General features: G+C 37.6%; 1 protein-coding gene across 2 annotated transcripts; it reads left to right on the top strand.

The window, feature by feature from the left end:
* Positions 1-4142: 4142 nt before the first annotated feature.
* Positions 4143-17876, top strand: LOC139136929 (glycine receptor subunit alpha-1-like). Of its 2 annotated transcripts, XM_070704791.1 has the most exons (9): positions 4143-4346; positions 5986-6110; positions 6929-6996; positions 8658-8878; positions 11462-11544; positions 12555-12692; positions 13324-13553; positions 14306-14428; positions 15051-17876. In XM_070704791.1, exons 1-9 carry the CDS (start codon positions 4267-4269, stop codon positions 15396-15398), a joined length of 1416 nt encoding a protein of 471 aa, XP_070560892.1. In that variant the 5' UTR covers positions 4143-4266; the 3' UTR covers positions 15399-17876. The 2 variants fall into 2 exon arrangements, with proteins under 2 accessions (XP_070560892.1, XP_070560893.1); XM_070704792.1 differs by lacking the exon at positions 6929-6996 and having other exon boundaries at positions 4186-4346.
* The last annotated feature ends 389 nt before the right edge of the window (positions 17877-18265 follow it).

The following is an 18265-nucleotide window of genomic DNA, read 5'->3' as shown; positions in this document are numbered from 1 at the left end:
ATATATTTGATAAAGTGACTGATTTTAGAGATAGAAAAATGACAAGATGTCTTTCCTTCTCATTGATGCAATTATTTTCCTTTGTGTCACAGGTTTTCTGTAGGAAGATGCTTTTTATGAACAATATAACAGTTAAAAAGGGCGGTTTTTGTCATTATTAGCTGTGCTTTTATGGTTTCAATGTTACAAGAAAAGGTCCTCTCAGACACTGTACACATCAGATTTGGCTAAAAAAGCTCTCTATGGCTCCTCAGGAGATTTATTGGATGGTTGGCAAGTCTTAACACCCATCAAAGTTTTGATTCACTGCATTTTCCTCTTTGATATTAATGATTGACATCCATTTCTGTACAACAGTTCAGGGCATCTGGTTATTTAACTAGTGATAAAATCAGCCATACCAAACTAAACGTGTCCCTTATAATATAAAATGCATAAAATTAATGTAGACAATATTTGGTCTCTCTACGGCCTATAGTTGCACAATTGAAGCAAAGAAAGTGTGAAATACATTCGCAGCTCATTCAAAATATACTGTTTTCAAACTTTAAGATTGACACTTTGAAATATATGTAAATATATGTAAAATGTAAAATATAATATATATATATATATATATTATATATATATATATATATATATATATATAGCCTATATATATATAATTTATGTCCACCTTTTGTTTTACCAATGTCACGCGTGGGGGGGGTCACCCTGTTTTCGAAATTTGGAATAGGGGGGTCACCCTGTTTTCAAAATTTGGAATAGGGGGGGGGGTCAGCCACTTTTTGACGTCGGCAAAAAATAATCCACCGCCCCCCCCCCCCAGGCCGAAGAAACTGACCAGTCCCTAAGCCTTCAATCACACGACTCGCTTCATCATCGAGTTGTCCCCTAAAATACTGAAATTTCTGCACGTTTGAGAGAGACGAGTCTTGATTGACAGCCGAATCAAATGAATCGTGGAAAGTTTTCCATTGCAGCAAATCGCCAGCAAATCGGGGTAGTGAAAGTTTGGGCAAGTGAACAGTTCTTTTACTCACGTTGTCGGTATGAGGCGGACTGGTGTTTGCCTGAGTAGGCACTACGCTGACTTCGTTTTCTTGACGAGTAAAATATCGCCGTACCTTTTCGATGCGTAGAATGTAGCCAGTGGTTACTTCATCCTGTTCGATGATTTCATCATTGTACCAGTCGTCGGTGGTGTCCTGTAATATAGTCTCGTCTAGCAGCCGTATGGTCTTGATTTTCTCTTCCATGGTTTTGATAAGCCCACTCAGTGTATCAAGGCGGTCTGTGTTCACCGGTTGCTCCATAAGCTCCTCGGCTTGTCGAAGGAGGCGTTCCATCCTTGTCCGGTGTCCCGCTCTTGACCGTTTTGGTCGCGGTTGGGCGCCATTGTTCGGGCCACTTGCTTCGGGTGTCTCTGCTGAGTTTTCTGTCATGGTCTCGGTTTCCGGATGTATCCTGGTCTCGGCACCAATGTGGGGGACGTGTGTGTACACTTTATAGTTCTCTCGCTTTCCCCAAGAAGCGGGTTCACAAGGAAACTGAGACACGCAGAGACAGACTTTTCATTCACTCAAAGTCATGAGTTTTATTCGTATAACTAACGTACGTGCGCCATCTAATCATGTGACAGCCAACTAGCAGGAAACTCAGTTACTTATGGAAACGCACACCAAATGGTTACGGTGTTGCAATTTCTCTAGCACTTTGCTTTCCGACAATGAACCCTTGCAATACTGAAGAGCTATGTCTGATTCTTTAAAAACATTAATTATTAACAATCATATATCAGTGAAATTAAATCCAATGAATAATAATATTTCAATTTCAATTTTCACTGAAAGATGAATCTGCTTAATTGAATTCCTGTGAAATATTGAACAACCTTAGATTGTTAGCTATGATTGCAAATTGGTAAATTTAAATTCTCGCAAAAATGACCAACCATCAAAATTCAATCCCCGAATGAATTAATGATTACATAGTATTCCAGCCTAAGATAGAAACTCTCTAGGCATGTTGCGGGTCTGTTGCGGGTCCTTTGGTAAGATGACAATATCCAATGAGTTTGCAGGCCGTAGATCTGTGGTGTTTGTGTTGAATGCTTTAGTCTTGTCGTCGGTGAGGAACCGATGAACCTATGAAGGACACACCTCACAAGCATCGATCGATGAGGCATGATTTCGGACGTTGTTGTTGTGCATGCTGATTACGTCACAGCAAATCAGATATTTAATGACGGGTTATTGCTATAGACAGATAGATTTACGCCATTCAAGAGTGGGCAATGCTGTGACGTCAAACAAAGACAAATATTTGGATTGTATGTATGTATGTATGTATGTATGTATGTATGTATGTATGTATGTCACGTGAACCGTCTTTAGTCAGGACTTTTCGTTTACGTTTAGAGGGGTAAAAGCATTTGAGCAGATACAATACAAACATGTTTACCAATCTGTGTTTAATTTTACAGGATTACCTTTTTTCAATTTGATAGATCAACCTTTTTTCAATTTGATAGATCAGCCATTACCCAGGGCATATGGAAATGATTCCTAAGAATTTGAATTCGTAAATCAGATAAATTTTAACGATTTGAATTTTTAATGTACCGTATGCCATCCTTACTAATGAGACCTGCGGATTCCGTCGTGCTAATTTGTCTCACGCTGTCTCGTTAAGCGTTAAGCGTCAAGTAAGGCGGGCATTGGCAGCCAGGGATCGTACTTAGCGACGTGACGTCTCTGTAATTAAAGTAATTTTGGGCATTTAAAAATATATTCCTTTATTAAGTCCCTTTTATATATTTAAATAAGATAGCGTTTCTCATTCTAGAGCATGTCTTGACTTTTATAAAAATCTCAATCTTCGACCTGGCTCACAGTGAGCCCGAAAGGGACCGATCGTTATCACTGTTGAGGTGGAACCGACCGGTAGGTAGCACCGGGGGGAGGGGTAGAAACGACCACAAGGATGGCACGAGACCAGTAATTCACTTATTGGTATGAAGATAGTTAGGTTGAAAACTAGTGCAGAATTTTTGAGTTTCGATACCTATATTGGTACTTATTTGGTTTGCATGTGAACTTGGATTTGAAATATTTTTGCAAAGGTCACTGTCTGCTTGAATCAAAATGCAGATTATTGTGAAAGATGATTGTAGCGTTTTGTGGTAATATACGGTGTTATGCTGCTTAACGTTTTAAAATAGAAAAATCTGGCTTAGCGCAACTGTGGCCGCCCATGGGACATTAATTACGACTGGCCATCTGCCTCATGACACGCACACCAGCCGGTTGCTGGCCCCATGTGCTGGTCAAGACTGGCTACCGCTATCGCCAGCGCCGCCCCCACGTTGGCTCCGTCACCGATGTGAGCTCGTCGGCTTTTACGTTTAGGCGCCCCTTCATTTTAAAATGTCAAATATGCCCAAACTTCAATTTCTTGACGGAAACTGAGACAATATGTAGTTGATTATCATCAAGGTGCGAAGCAGCTTGCGATACCATAATGTTCCGTGATATGTATCATCGTTCGTCGAATGACGACATTTTTGGTATCTTTTATGTCGTCCTTCTGCAGATGATACGGTTAAAGATCTCGCGTACCCAACTGAACTAAGTGTAGCAAGGTTTGAGGTTCCGACTTAGTCGCCAGGCACGATGACTGCAATAAGCCGTATCGGACGACAGTACTCAGTTCAGCGGTCGACGGACTGCATCGCATACTGCCTGGAGGCTGTGGGGATAAGATCGGCCGGACACCCCGTGAAGTTTATGGGAATAGCTGGAGCTTTTGACTTGCAATTTCGTTTGAATGCCCATATACACTGTTACAGTAAGTTTATTGCATCATTATTTCGTTATATTCAAGAGAAAATGACACTTGAATTACTTTCTAGAACAGTGCAGTGTGCACGATTCTGATTGTGACCGATTAGTCCTTCCTGATCGTCCTTGAAAAATGTCGCGGTCGATGACATCGAATATGATTTTTATCAAGCCTGTAATGTTGTATACTGGTGGCGATTCTTGACAGTTCATATTTAAAAATGACGTATGCAAATAAAATATTTATTAACAATCGATGACCATGTTGTAATCCTGGCGCCAACGAATCATAGATAGGTATGCAGATTTTTCATTTGCATATAGAATCCTCCTTCATCTACACGTCATTAAAGATAATTAGCCGTGACATATCAGTGCGTTGTGTTGCCTTACGGACAATAACTTGCAGTCGCTGAGTCAAGCTATGGAGTTGAAAATTCGGCATACTTTAATCCTGATCGTCGTAGGTGTTATTGTCAGTATCCCTACATCTACATCTCTCAGGTAGGTCTTCCTTTCAGTGTGATCGTCGGACTAGGAAATCTTAATGATTTGCATTCTGTCACTGGTGTAGAAAACGGCCATAAAACTGATACTGTGATATCTTGACTGTGGTTTACGATTGGATATGGTAAGAAAGAAAAAAAACAAGCTGTGGTTACTGTGTTTCCTGACTTACGAAACGTTCAACCTTGGCAATAAACGCGAGTTTCTGTGTACTGTACTGTTTATGGTGCAACACACGCCATTGTACACAACGCGTTTGACCTACATGGTCCAGCTCTTCTAGGCGTGTATCAGCCGATTAAGACTGATTGTTAGGGAAGAACTCTTTCGGATAAAAAACTCTCCGAAACTGTTAATTTACTCCTCGGAAAACAATAAACTGACATTTTTTGTACAGAAAAGAACATTCATCACCGCATGAGTATACATATAACATTACCTGCACATTTCAGGATGTCAAGATCATGTGTCCTTCAAATAGATCAGTGGATATTCACCAGCTGTTTGCCTATAGCATATTGTTGGTACGCAGAATATATACTGAAGGACGCAGGACTCCAAACAAATGTATCGAATGACAACAGTCATGAAAGAGGGTAGCAGACCACCAACGTCTAGAAATTGCGACGAAAAATGTTTCATTTGTAAATATACCATTCTAAGGCTTAGAGAGGGGCAGTAAGGCTGTTCCCAACTGACCTCACATACGATTGTAATATTTCTTCTCCGTCCCATCATCACTTTCCCTACTCAGCACCGGAAGAATTTGAAGTTCAATAGATTGACCGCTTGCACCCGAAGACAACGTCTTTCAGAAGTTTCTAACGCGAAGAGTTCCGTTAGCTAACCCTCAAAAAGCAATCGAATCTTTTTTAAAAAAGTGAACATACACTAGTCGATTAACTGAGCACGTGTTCATGCATCTTTCCTGTGGAATGTATTAGCACTCAATCGCTGACCTGTGCATACATTTATAAGGTTTTAAAGATGTGAATACAAAAGTTATACCTTCCCCAGTAAAAGTCAGATTTTTGTCATATCTATGAAACCGTCTCAATCTCCTTGTTTGTGGCAATATCAGCACCAAATAAGGCTTAAATGACAAGGTCTAAACCTTGACGACTTCATTTTACGTTGAAGTTCACGTCAAAACCTGTCTTGATAAAACCTACCAGCAATAAAATGATGGTGTTCTTTATTAGCATAATGTTATTAATTTGCGGGTTATTAGCGATTTTCAAGAACGAAAATATTATATCTTGTAACAAACAAGATAAGGTTCGTTCGCTGTCAAGGCACACGCCGTTGTTTACGATTATACTCCACATATGGCTTCTTTTCAATTAATGCTAAAATGCAGTAATATAAATGCACAGTTATCTTTCAGCAGTGATCACTTCATCAAAATTTAATAGGTGCAGTGTATACATGAAGATCATGTGTGATATGTTTTTTTGTCCGGTAATAATGTTACATAACAGCAATGTACGATAAACCATCACTGTGTTTGGGTTAAAAAGAAATCCCTCAACTCATTGGCTATATGATACAAGTTTGAGACAGGATGATTTTTGAAATAAAGCAATACTATTCCATAGATTTACTAAAGCTTTCGATGACCTTGTTTATCCTACAGTGACGACACGGGTAGCAGTCGTAATGAAACGGCGTTATCAGACCAATTGAAATTCAGAGCATTCGTACGAGAGTTATTTGAACGAGACGGCATTAATCTCTATGACGTCAGACCGGACGCCGGCGGTAAGTATTTTGTTTTACGTCGATGAATCTTTCTGTCATTCCTCGTGCACCGTTAGAAGGGATTCCTACCAATATCTGCATGTAGGCAGAATAAAAACTGTTATGATAGTGCATCCTCCTTTGAAAAGATTTTGGCAAATGAAAGAAACTCTGGTTTGCGGGAGAAAGACTATTCCGATAGGTGTGATTTGAATATTAATTATCGCTATGAGTGACAATTGTGTTTCTATTAAATGCAGCAAATTCAATGCGCAGCATTTGGTCTTGTGATTTTTGATGTGTGATGTTTGGTCTTGAGATGAGTGTATAATCTCGGGCGTTACGTCATGAGGACTAGCAGATTTGTTCTGTGAATTTGTACCCTGTTAAAAGCATTTTTTGTATTTAGATATTTGTGAAAGTCTGATAAGAAGTTTTTACAACATTTTCACTGCCGTCGTTTGAAGTACTTATATCCTGCCAATTGTAACCTCCTGAAGCTGCTGATCAGAGCATAAGGAAAAAGCGGGAAAAGCACAGTTCTAATTATCACTTATCAAAAACCTTTCAAATATTGATAATATTCACTGACGATCTCTTCAACATCCCAAAATTTCAATTTTAGCTCTCAATGCGAGAGGAAAAAAATAAAAAGCCTCGGTTACTGTTTTCACTTCCAAGAATTACTCTACAAAACATTCTGTTGACTCAATAAAATTTCCGGACTACCGCCCCAATCATTCAGTTTGTACCCCCATCTGCTTGAACCTCGAAAAATGGTAAATTTTAGTAAGTCTTTGCACTGGCGCTGTTTTATTCGTTGTATTTTATTTATCTAGGTCCACCGGTAAATGTCAGCTGTCACATTAACATTGAAAGCTTTGGCAGTTTCGATGGAATGACCATGGTACGTATTTTAACAGAGAGGTGCCGTAAAGTTCAAATGGAGCTGCAGCTTCTTAAATGGAGCTTGTTTAATAGAATCAGATATCTAATGTTGTAACCATGCACGTGGTTCATATCTTACGATTTTAGTATTTTCAATGAACAGGTCTAATGGCTAGGGATCCCTAAGATATAATCCTATTTTAGTCTAGATATCAAAATCAGATGCCAAAAACAACCAATTAATTCGCAACTTCTTCACAAGGCAACGCGAATAACAGCCGCAGTGCAATGAGAAAGCGCCTTCTTCTTGTAAAAGCATCTTGATGGGTCAAGGAAAGTTACTTTTTCACAGCAACTTAGCAAATAAAACGTACATATGTAAGATCCTCTTTTTATCCTCTGCATTTTTAAAAGTGTTTTATCTCCTACTGGTCGGTCAGTATTTTTAAATTATTGAACGTGTTTAAGATTTCGGTTATTCGATGATTCCTTTTTACTGTAAGAGGGGGATTTGGCGAAGCGGTTTTGACAATGATGTCTTCGCTACTGGCTAAATGCCGTACGGTGTGAGTTCGAATCGGAGCGAAAACCCACGGAATTTTCTACGTTGGATTGATCGCTCTGCCGGCGGACAGAATTGTCCCCGAGACTGTCTTTCGCCCATTAAATCGATGTAGTCCATTGCTCTGATAAAGTCTTTGTGTGATATGTAAAGTAGCGAGTATGTGAGCGTGAGTGCTTCATGAAAGTCAGAAAATCTGTAACAACTTAGCTCAGTTACTGAGCAACTCTTTTAAGGAGTGGGATTTTGATCAAAAATCTACTTAATTAAGACGGATTTTCACAGTCCGGCTTACCAGTCATCAGGAAGTTGATATATTTGATGAAGTTGATATATTTCCACGGGTTGACCGTTTTTGTGATCAAAGTTGAGACGTGGAAAGACATCGACCCTCCCATAGATGCCCATGTGAAAATGCTGACCTTTCCAACAAGTTCAGCGACATGAGGATCAGACCACAATAAAGAGGGAGGACAATGTATGCGGGACGGGGTATTGTTGGCTATGATCTGTAGAAATATGCATATTATGTTAATGTTTAACTTCACGAGGGTGAGTGATGGCAGTGATCATACATTAAGCGTTTAAGCATGCCATCAACACGCTCAAGCAACATTTTGTGGACTAGGAGAATCACATTGCAGGCCTAGATTATATATATATATGTGTGAGTGTGTGTGTGTGTGTGTGCTAGGATTTATTTTGACCCTTAATCAGGATACGGCATACTGTATACTGCCACACCAAGTATGCGGGTCAATAGGATATAATTGTCTGATCCATCATAGACAGGCGAGGGGAAGAAGGAGGGGAGTCTATGTATCCACCGATGACTTGAAAAGTCGGTAAAGCATTAGAATACTTTAGTGGTATTACCTGGAAACATGGTTTTCTCACGATGGTCAAATCAGAGTAACAAAATTTGCAACTTTTGCCAACTTTCTTGCCAAATTTATTATCAAATTCAAGATAATGAGTTTTTGCCGTAGCAGGGGTAATTCATGATTGTCTTTTTGTATCAAGAAGATATAGCTCTGCAGGTTCACGCACATTCTAACTCATTCTTTCTGTATTTTTGGACCTTACTGTGATTTTTTTTACTTATTCTGTCATTTCAGCAATATTCGTCAATACTGTATATCGACCTGTATTGGAATGACCCACGATATAAAACAACATCAGTAAATAACACCTCTGGACACTTTCCCAGCCTGGTTGACAAGATATGGAAACCAGATGTATATTTTCTGGGATCTAAATCCGAAGAGATTCAAGGATTAGTTCAAAAAAGTCAACGTTTATCAATCTCATCTAATGGCGACATTTCTTATTCTTTCAGGTGAGTAATTATGCAATGTATCACACGCTAAGCTCGATTGCGGAGTTTCTAAAGAAAGCTTGTTTGTCAACTTGTATTTCCTTTTAGAAAATCGCCATTTCATATCTTGTCTACAGGTCTTCTGATTGAGTTTGCTAAGAATAATTCAAATTGACGAAAATAATAGTCTTGCTATTATAGAAATTATTCATTTTTCATTTTTTTCCAAAAAAAACCCAATAAAATCGTCCTTGTCCGGAAGCCCTTGTTCGAAAGCCCGCAAAGTTTGTTTTTCTGGTTTTCAGGTTACCTATATTCACATATATAGGCTATTGATATAAATATGCTCGTCCATTGTTTTTGGCTTAGCATGCATATTTTGTCCTACTTTACATAATTAGTGATTTTCGAAAAAAAGCTCGGTTTCTGGAGCGACCGCGCAAAATTTGATGAAACTTTGTACAGATGTTGGTCACACAGAGCTCTAATAGCACACAATGACATATGCCAGCATTGTGTCAATTATTTTCTTATTTGCACATATTATGAATTTTCATAATTCCGGTGATGTCAAAAAATACTGACTAAAATTTGCTTATTTGCATATTTGATGAGGGTTATATGTCTAGAAATGCTGCAGCATATTTGATGAAACTTGGTACAGATGCTTAGCACAAAGTCCTAGTGTATAAAAACATTAAGTAGTAACATGTTAATTAATTGCTAATTTGCATATTTAATGAATATTTATAATCATCGTGATATGTTCAGAAGTACTGCATAAAATTTGATGAAACGTGGTACAGATGTTGATCTCTTAGCTCTGTATTACTGTGTGAAGACATTAAGAAGTATCATGTCAGTAAATTGCTAATTTGAATATTTGAGTAATGAATTCTCTAATTGGGCTGATATGTCAAGAAATAATTCATAAAATTACATGAGACTTTGTACGGATGTTGAGCTTACATTGCTATAATAGTTAATGAACATGTTTATCATTGTCATGTTAATTGAATTTTAATTTGCATATTTAATGAACTCTCCTTAGAGCGATATGTCCAGAAATACTGCATCAAATTTAATTAAACATGGTGCAGGTGATCATCTGTCAGTGTCATGCAAAAATGTTTAGCAACTTGCTGTTGATTAATTACTAATTAACTAATTTAATGACCTTTTGTAATTAAGGTTCCAAGACAAGAAATTGACCATTTTAAACCAACAATTCTCTAGTGTTTAATTAGCTCAGAACCCCTTAAATTGTATATTTTCGGAAAGCCTAGATATAGGGGAACATTTTGGTTACCATAGTGTCACCATTGTTTACATAACTATCACGTGACAGGTAATTTGCATAACCTTTCAAAAATCGGTTTTCCCTATGTTTTGTTTCAATGCTTTGAGATATGTGGCTGAAATTAGTGTGAGTGCAAGCTTTCTGAAGGGTCTTCAAAAGTGTGTCTCCAAATTTTTTTAAACCTTCTACAAACAGTTTTTATGCCAGAAAAACTTCCAGAGCAGTGAATTTAAGCATAGTTGATTTCTTTAAAATTGTGCTCCAAAAAAAACTAAGCAAGATATAAAAAATCTGAGACACAGTTTGGAAGAGCGTTGTGACAGCTTGCATTCCAGCAAGTTTGAGTCAGATATTTTGAAGTATAGAGACAAAACATAGGGAAAACCGTCTTTTGAAAGGTTATGCAAATTACCATGTCACGTGATAGATATGTAAACAATGGAGACACTGTGGTTACCAAAATGTTCCCGTATATCTAGGCTTTCAGAAAATGTTTACTTTACAGGGGTTCTGAGCTTATCAACCGTTAGAGAATTGTTAGATTAAAAAGGTCAAATTTCTTGTCTTGTAATTAGGTTGGCAGCCAATATTGGTTTTACACTTTTACTCCCATGGTATGGACCAAACTCTATCGTTTTCTGGAGTAAAGTCAAGCCTCTAAGCAGGAAAATAGTGTTTGTAATTGGAGATCTACATCCCTAATAACTTCAGTAAAGCTGATGAAACTTGATAGAGATGTTTATCATCAAAGATTTCACTGTCAAGAAAGGCATTTAGCAGTATCAATAGTAACTTATAGTAAGGCTCTTCTGTATTGAGCTCAGGGGCATTTTAGGTTTATATCTGTCATTCTGATTTTTATGTCAAGGGCCATAAATCAGACATGCCTGGACAAGTTTCTTGCTGGTTAGTTGAATTTTGACATTTCAAGAGCCAGTACATGACATACCTAATTCTGTCCAACTTGGTAAAAGGACATAACCCTATGCTATTCATACTAATGTATTCTTGTTTATAATCAAATCCAATATGGGCATCAGTCACAGACAGGGCTTTGAATTATTTCTCTTTTTTTCATGCAAATCATATCGACTTCATTTTAGCTACTTCCACTGACAAATCCCCTATTACAAACGGGGACTAAGACATTGTCAATGACTTGTTCACGTTACATGATGATGATGATGATACAGACAGACGACCAGACAGACAGACAGACAGACAGACAGACAGACAGATCGTTAATAACATCTTCAACATTTAGAAGTTAGTAGGCATCACAATGAATATTTTTACTCGTTTAGATCATCATTGACCATGGCCTGCAACATGGACTTCACCTTATATCCCTTTGATAGACAGATATGCGAAATGACAATTAACAGCTGTAAGTATAGCGTTTTTAGCTTTACCCATATGCAGACTTATATAAAGACAATGTTTGCACGGTTCCAGTGGCAGGATCCTAAGTAACTCTTACAGTAAAATTGAACCATTTAATTATCACAAAAATTATCATATATCAATTATCATATCTCGATTTCGCGAAGAGTTGTATGCAGTTTTAGATATTGGTGAACTGGAGAGCGATTAAGGTGTAGTTTGAGCTTCGCAAATGAAAGACTAAACTTTTACTCAAGTTTTCCTGAAGGAAACTTTCAGTTATTCTCTTTCAAATCAAGAGTAAAAATGAAGCGTCACTGTGCAAACTTTGGTACTAGAAAAACAAAATGCCTAATATTTAAAGATAGTTGAAATTCAAAATGCCGCTAACCCTGTATTAATTTAATAGGGAAAAATAAATTTTCAATTTTAAAAAAAGGAAGCCAGTAAAACCTAAGTTACTCCATTGCCTTCAAAATGAATCCCGGTTAAAGTGCTAGACTTATAAATCTATTGTTAAAGTTTGTGAGCCCGCATATTTTTCCCCAGGTGCATTCTACCTTAAGGTAGAACGCGCCTCAGGGACACAAATTTGACCTCTCAAACTTTTACAATTCTTTTCTGATCTACCAATTGTGGGGGTTCATTTTACAGCTCTTGATGTAAGAAAACTTTGCTCCGGCTTAGTTTTTCGAAATTCGAAAATTTTATTTTTCTCCATAGAGTTAACACAGGGATGGCGGCCATTTTGAATTTTAAATATCGGTAAATCTTGAGTTATTTGTTTCCCTAGTACAAAAATTTGCACGGTGACCCCCAATTTTTATTCTTGATTTTGAAAGAGAATGGTGGAAAGATTTCTAAAGGAAATTTAAGCAAAAGTTTAAGTCTTTCACTTTCAAGGCGCGAACTACTTTAAGTGGTCATCATTTCAATTCCTCTACCATGTATCCTATATATAACAATGCTACCTGACACACACACTAACAAATGCTTTGTGGCAATCTTCCATAGTCAGTTACACCGTTGAGGATGTAGTGTTACACTGGCACGGTGGAAAAGACGGTGTCCGATTGTCGTACAGCACTCATGCACCACAGTTTACATTTGAAGATCATGCAGTCAACGGCAGCCTGCTTTCCCTTGAATCTAGTACGTTTCGTATTTAAATTATTTCTTGGCTACCATACTTCAGGATCTGTGCAGCAATACGATGCGTGTCCCTAAAGGCAAATGATCTGTCTTCATGGCTTTAGAGTTCTTTGGTACAATCGATTGTAATACAAATAATGTTTAGGTAAATTTAGATTTGCTGTGAACAATTTGAGAATATTACAGCCGAAACATGAGTGAATGTTTGTCTCTTACCGAGCGGTCGAATTGATTCCAAGTTTGTGTTGTTTCCACTTTGGAAAATCAATGCTTCCCCGTGAACTTGAAGCGTTACTCTCTACATTTCAATGCCTCCCGCCAAATTAAGACACATAGATGTATAGTGTTCTTCTCATCACGGAATCAACTGATGTATGTAACTTGTGTTTTCAACGTACACGATGAAAGTGAATGAGAATATGAATATTAATTGAACGTAAATATACATCATGGAAAGCATTCCCAGTAAGATATATTTTGAAAGTAACTTGTAGGTTTTGTGCCAACCCGTAATTCTATGCTTTCTGGTTGGCATCTTGATCTTTGTGTAGAATATTATTCCCTTCTCAATCCTCTGACTTCTTCTTAAATGTCGCATAATGGACAGTTCCTTGATATTTTTCTTCCACAGATAAATGGTCAATATTGACTGCACGGTTCGCCTTTGTCAGGCGTATTGAATTCTTCCTATTGACGCACTTCTTGACTAGTTCCCTGAAATGTCTGACGTCAATTTTGAATTTCTGGCTACCATTGCCGGCAGCGCCAGCACGCGTTGCCATGCCACTGACGTGTCTCATGACTTTGACCATTCAACTTGCGAACATCAAGTCCGATTTACCGCCTTTGGCATATCCGACGGTAAGTGATAGCAATATCCATGTTAACTTGCCTTGCATTAACACGACAATTGACCATTGCGCCTCTCTCTCTCTCTCTCTCTCTCTCTCTCTCTCTCTCTCTCTCTCTCTCTCTCTCTCTCAGACGAAATTTGTACAAAGTGATGAACTTAAACACCGAACAACATCAAATGACAGGAACGTAAGGGCCACCAGTACGATTGAATGCCAGTGGTTTTGTTACCCTCTATACATCTCACATTTTCCCCATTCTTGTCCAGGGCATCTTGATATCGAACACGAAGACAGCATTGATGTTTTCATGTTGAAAAACTGTATGACACACAGCTCAAAGCTCTCACAGCTGTCAATCGAACATTAAAGGTATTCGCTCACCTGTTTTTTAATAGCCAATCATAGATTTTACGTGGGTGGCCGCTTTTTAAAAAGGGCGCCCCCACACGACCAGCCATGGCATACTTAGCCGCGTCGTCTGCATGTCCTACAGGTGTTATGGGGTGGTACGCTAAGCTCTGCCCCTTTACCATAAATGGAATATGCAAATTTACGGTGACCGTGTACCTTTAATGGATGGTAATAGCAAAGAGAGGAGAAATGATTGACGTGCTGAACAAGTTTCGCAAAGTTTCAAACGGTCTTTATTTTTAAGTGTACTTCCGCTCCTTCCTGAGGACTTCAATAGCAATAGTTGCAGTTGGACTGAGTCTATTTCTTGGAATACTATAATTCGCTTGTTTTGTGTGTCTGTTGTAGGCAATGGAAATATGGATCATAATCTGTATGATATTCAGTTTTGCTTGCTTGGGTGCGTACGCTGTAGCACTCAACATGGGCAAGGCCTCAGTCAGACGTAAATTGGAACAGAAACACACAACGGTAAGTTATCTCTCCCCATTAGCATTTGGTTGATGCATGATGCATGATAACGCATATAGAATTCACGTTACCTTAAATAAACTGTCATTGGCATTAAAACTCTTTCTTTAAACTCATATTTGATTCGGCCAATGATAAATCGGCCCGCGTTATACGCTTCTTTGTTCGCCGAAAAATTCCTTGCAAGGTTTTCAGAAGTCCTGTACGTATGCGTGTGCATATTTTAGATACTGGAAATTGCTGTTTAACAAGAAAAGTGACTCCATGGTGGTAACGCTGTTACCCGTTAACACAACATTTATTGTTGTCACCATATCGCTAGGAACGAAAGTATTTCGAACTTTCCCTTTGTAACGACAGGAAAGACAAAATGATACTTTCGACGCGTGACAGGAAGAATACCAACACGTGCATGGCGATGAAAGACTCCAAAGAAAGGAAAATGACATAAGTTGTATGAGTAAATTTTATATTTCTCGTAGAGATGATTTCAAACTTTCAAAATATATACTGCAAAACACATAGGCACGCCACATAACATCATATCAGAATCAAATATCATGTGATATTATAAGGCACAAAGTCGGTCTATTTATGCATAATATTCACTTCTATTGATTAGGCCCTCCAAGGAGATGGTAAAGAGGGGGACATTAAATTTATCAGTCGAGGTGACTTTCAACTGCGAAAACCTGACAGACAAGAAGTAGATCGACGACCAAGTACACAAGGTGCAGAAAATTTCCATATCAACGGCACATTCAAGGCGCGCGAAGACGATCAACCCTCGGATTTGGAAGTTTTAAGAACAGTCAAAAAATCCCAGAAAGTAGATGGCATATGTAGAGTACTATTTCCTGTGTCGTTCGTTGTTGTGCTGGTTTCATATTGGTTCGCATTCGCATACTATCTTCAGAATATTGCAACTGATCAAAACAATCGACTTTTACGTTTTGTTTCTGAAGAATAATGTGTTTACAAAAGAGAAAAGTAACAAAGAGATGCATTATCCGGAGTCGATATTTAGGTCCTGCAAGAAGACCTTTCATATTGATGGTTAATAAGCTTACATTTGTTAGCACGCCACCAAGCCATAAAATCGTTCCATGAATGATAATTTACATTTCTACATTAATTTGTTCACGTAATCCTGAACCACAACACATGTAAAGTGATTTAGTAGACTATACAACTCGGCAGTGATTTTCATAAACTACTGAATTTATCGTTATGCATTAGGTCTAAAAACGAGTATTCAGTCACAGTGATTCATTGATCATATTTTTGGAGACTAAATAAGATCATTGAATGTTGAATCAAATGTACAAGCAGCTAAATTAGCTTTCTAAACCAGGAAGAATTTTAAAAGAGGCAAACAAACACGAAATACAATGTGCAAAATACACCTATACATAAAGGGCTCATACAGATTTTGTTGCAAATGTATTCATTTGAAGGGGTCACGTATTCAGGTAGAATGCGCCTCGGGGGACAGATATTCGGACTCACAAACGTTGACAATTCTTTTCTAATCTACCGCTTGCCGCGGGGACACGTTTTAAAGCTCTTGGAATACGAAAACAAGTACTCTTAGTTTTTCGAAATTCACAAATTTGATTTATTCCTCGTGGAGATAGCACAGGGATGGCGGCCATTTTGATTTCAAATATCGGTAAATGTTAGGTAAATTGTAACTCTAGTTCCAAACTTTGCACGGTGACTCCTGATTTGTTAAGAGAATGCATGAAAATTTCAATGCGAAAAGTTTCAGCGAAAGTTTCAGTCTTTTACTTTCGAGGCGCATTCATTTAAACAAACACAGCATACCAAACAAACCTATGGCAGAAGCGATTTCAGAGCCAAAGGTCTTGATTCCAAAATATAAACCCAAAATATTTACATTAATTAATATTTCATCATTATTTGAAGAAATCTGAATAGAGTCATTGAATCTACACAACAATATTAACAGATGTTGTACAATGGACTTCATTTTGTCTGCAAAAATGGAAAGAAAGAAATTTAATGCGAAGAAGAAATACGAAGCAAAAAACCCAGCCATCTTGCTGGCAATGGCAACAGAATATAATCTTTTGTAGTTTCCTGTCTCAATTTACCTTATATTTAGTGATATATCACAGACAGTAGTCTTAAATAAGACTATTACAGCTTACACTTTAAAAAAGGACTCTCTCTTTCATCATTGTCGACCATTCGTACGGTCATCATGACAGAACCGCTTTACGACGCATTTCCTGTTGACGGTTGACAGTTCCAATATTCAGATAGTTAACTGCATTGAGCAGAGACAATAATCAGCCACAAATATTACGTGTGGGAGCAGTATAGACGCACAAACGATTAACGACATTCCATCAGAAGTAGAATGTTTTTCCGGATCATTGCAAATGTCATCCAAAAACGGTCATTTTACTTTGAAAGATTTTTATTCTGAAACTTTAGGTCATTGGCATGGTGCTTTCACTTGAAAGAGTACAAGTATAGTAATTGACAACTGAGTAAAAATGATGTATTACTCACAATTTTTTCCCCAGCTGTCAATTTCAGTGTTTTTAAACACTCCGAAATTGAGTTTTAATACGTCTTTTCTCAGTTTCATTTACCGCTAAACGTTTAAGTATGTTTAAATTAGCCGATGTTATCAGGAAAATAATTATAGAAGTTTGAGATCCATATTTTTATTACATTTGCATTGTGCTATTAAGTGATATTCGTTTTCCAGCTCGACAACTACTATGCAAACATGAACATATTCGGTAGACGTTAAAAGCTCTGGAATCAAATTCTTAGGTAAAGTTTCAAACTCTAAACTATACTTTAGAAGTTCAGAAATCAAAACATTTACAAAGTTACATATATCGTCATTCTTTTATTCCCTGGATGTCAAAAATTTTAGGGTGTCTTAATGATTGAATTGTGTGACAGTAGAAATGACAATGGCATGTTATTGTATATATCGATATTTGAAACCTGCATTATAGTTATTAAAACTGTTGTTATTTGTGTTTTTTGCTTTTTTACTAATCATCGTTGTTGTTATTTTGAACTTGTGATTGCTTTCTTAAAGTATGACGTCATTTTCCCTACCAATGCGTTATGATGCTTGGTGGCACAATTTTTTGTCTTTTTTGTTTATGAAAGATTTTCTGATATAGTATTTTGTTGGTGATGATTTTTGGCCGACTCAATTCATAAGTTGACATTTCAATCCCCACATACCGTCCATTTCTTGAATTTGGGATTTCCGGAAATAATGCCATTGCACATTACCATATTAGTCAGTGAAATGTATGTATGTGGTTATTCGCTCATATGTGTGTTGCTAGGTATTTGGAAAATGTAAAGTTATATAGATTATGTATGGCGATAAACGACGAAGTCATACCTAAGATAAATAGTTAACTTTGTAGGCACTTCGAAACTGAAAGACTGACTCATCGATCGTGTTTTCTTTCGGTGTGTAAGCTTGACTCTGTCACTTCGCTGCTTTATAATGCAAAGAGATTGCATGACAAAATCATTGGTTGAGCAATCAACTTAAGACGATGGTACTTAATTTACGATAGAATGGATGAATAAAGTAAAACCAATCGATTGAATCTAACATGCAAACATGCCATCGTTTTGTTTATAGTACCGCCTGAGAATACGCATACCGTGTTCAAAAGCTTTTCCAAGAGTAGGTATACCTGCGCAATGTGCCGTTTTCCTAGATGAAGAAAGCAGTGTTCCAGCTGAACCACGCGATACTCGGAAAACATATTTAGCTCTTACCGACGTCACAAATTGTAGCTCCATTACAGAAGTTGAAAGTTT

Source organism: Ptychodera flava, chromosome 7, assembly GCF_041260155.1.
Source record: "Ptychodera flava strain L36383 chromosome 7, AS_Pfla_20210202, whole genome shotgun sequence".
NCBI lineage: Eukaryota > Metazoa > Hemichordata > Enteropneusta > Ptychoderidae > Ptychodera > Ptychodera flava.
The sequence above is the reverse complement of the archived record's forward strand: the minus strand, read 5'-3'. Positions and strand labels throughout refer to the sequence as shown.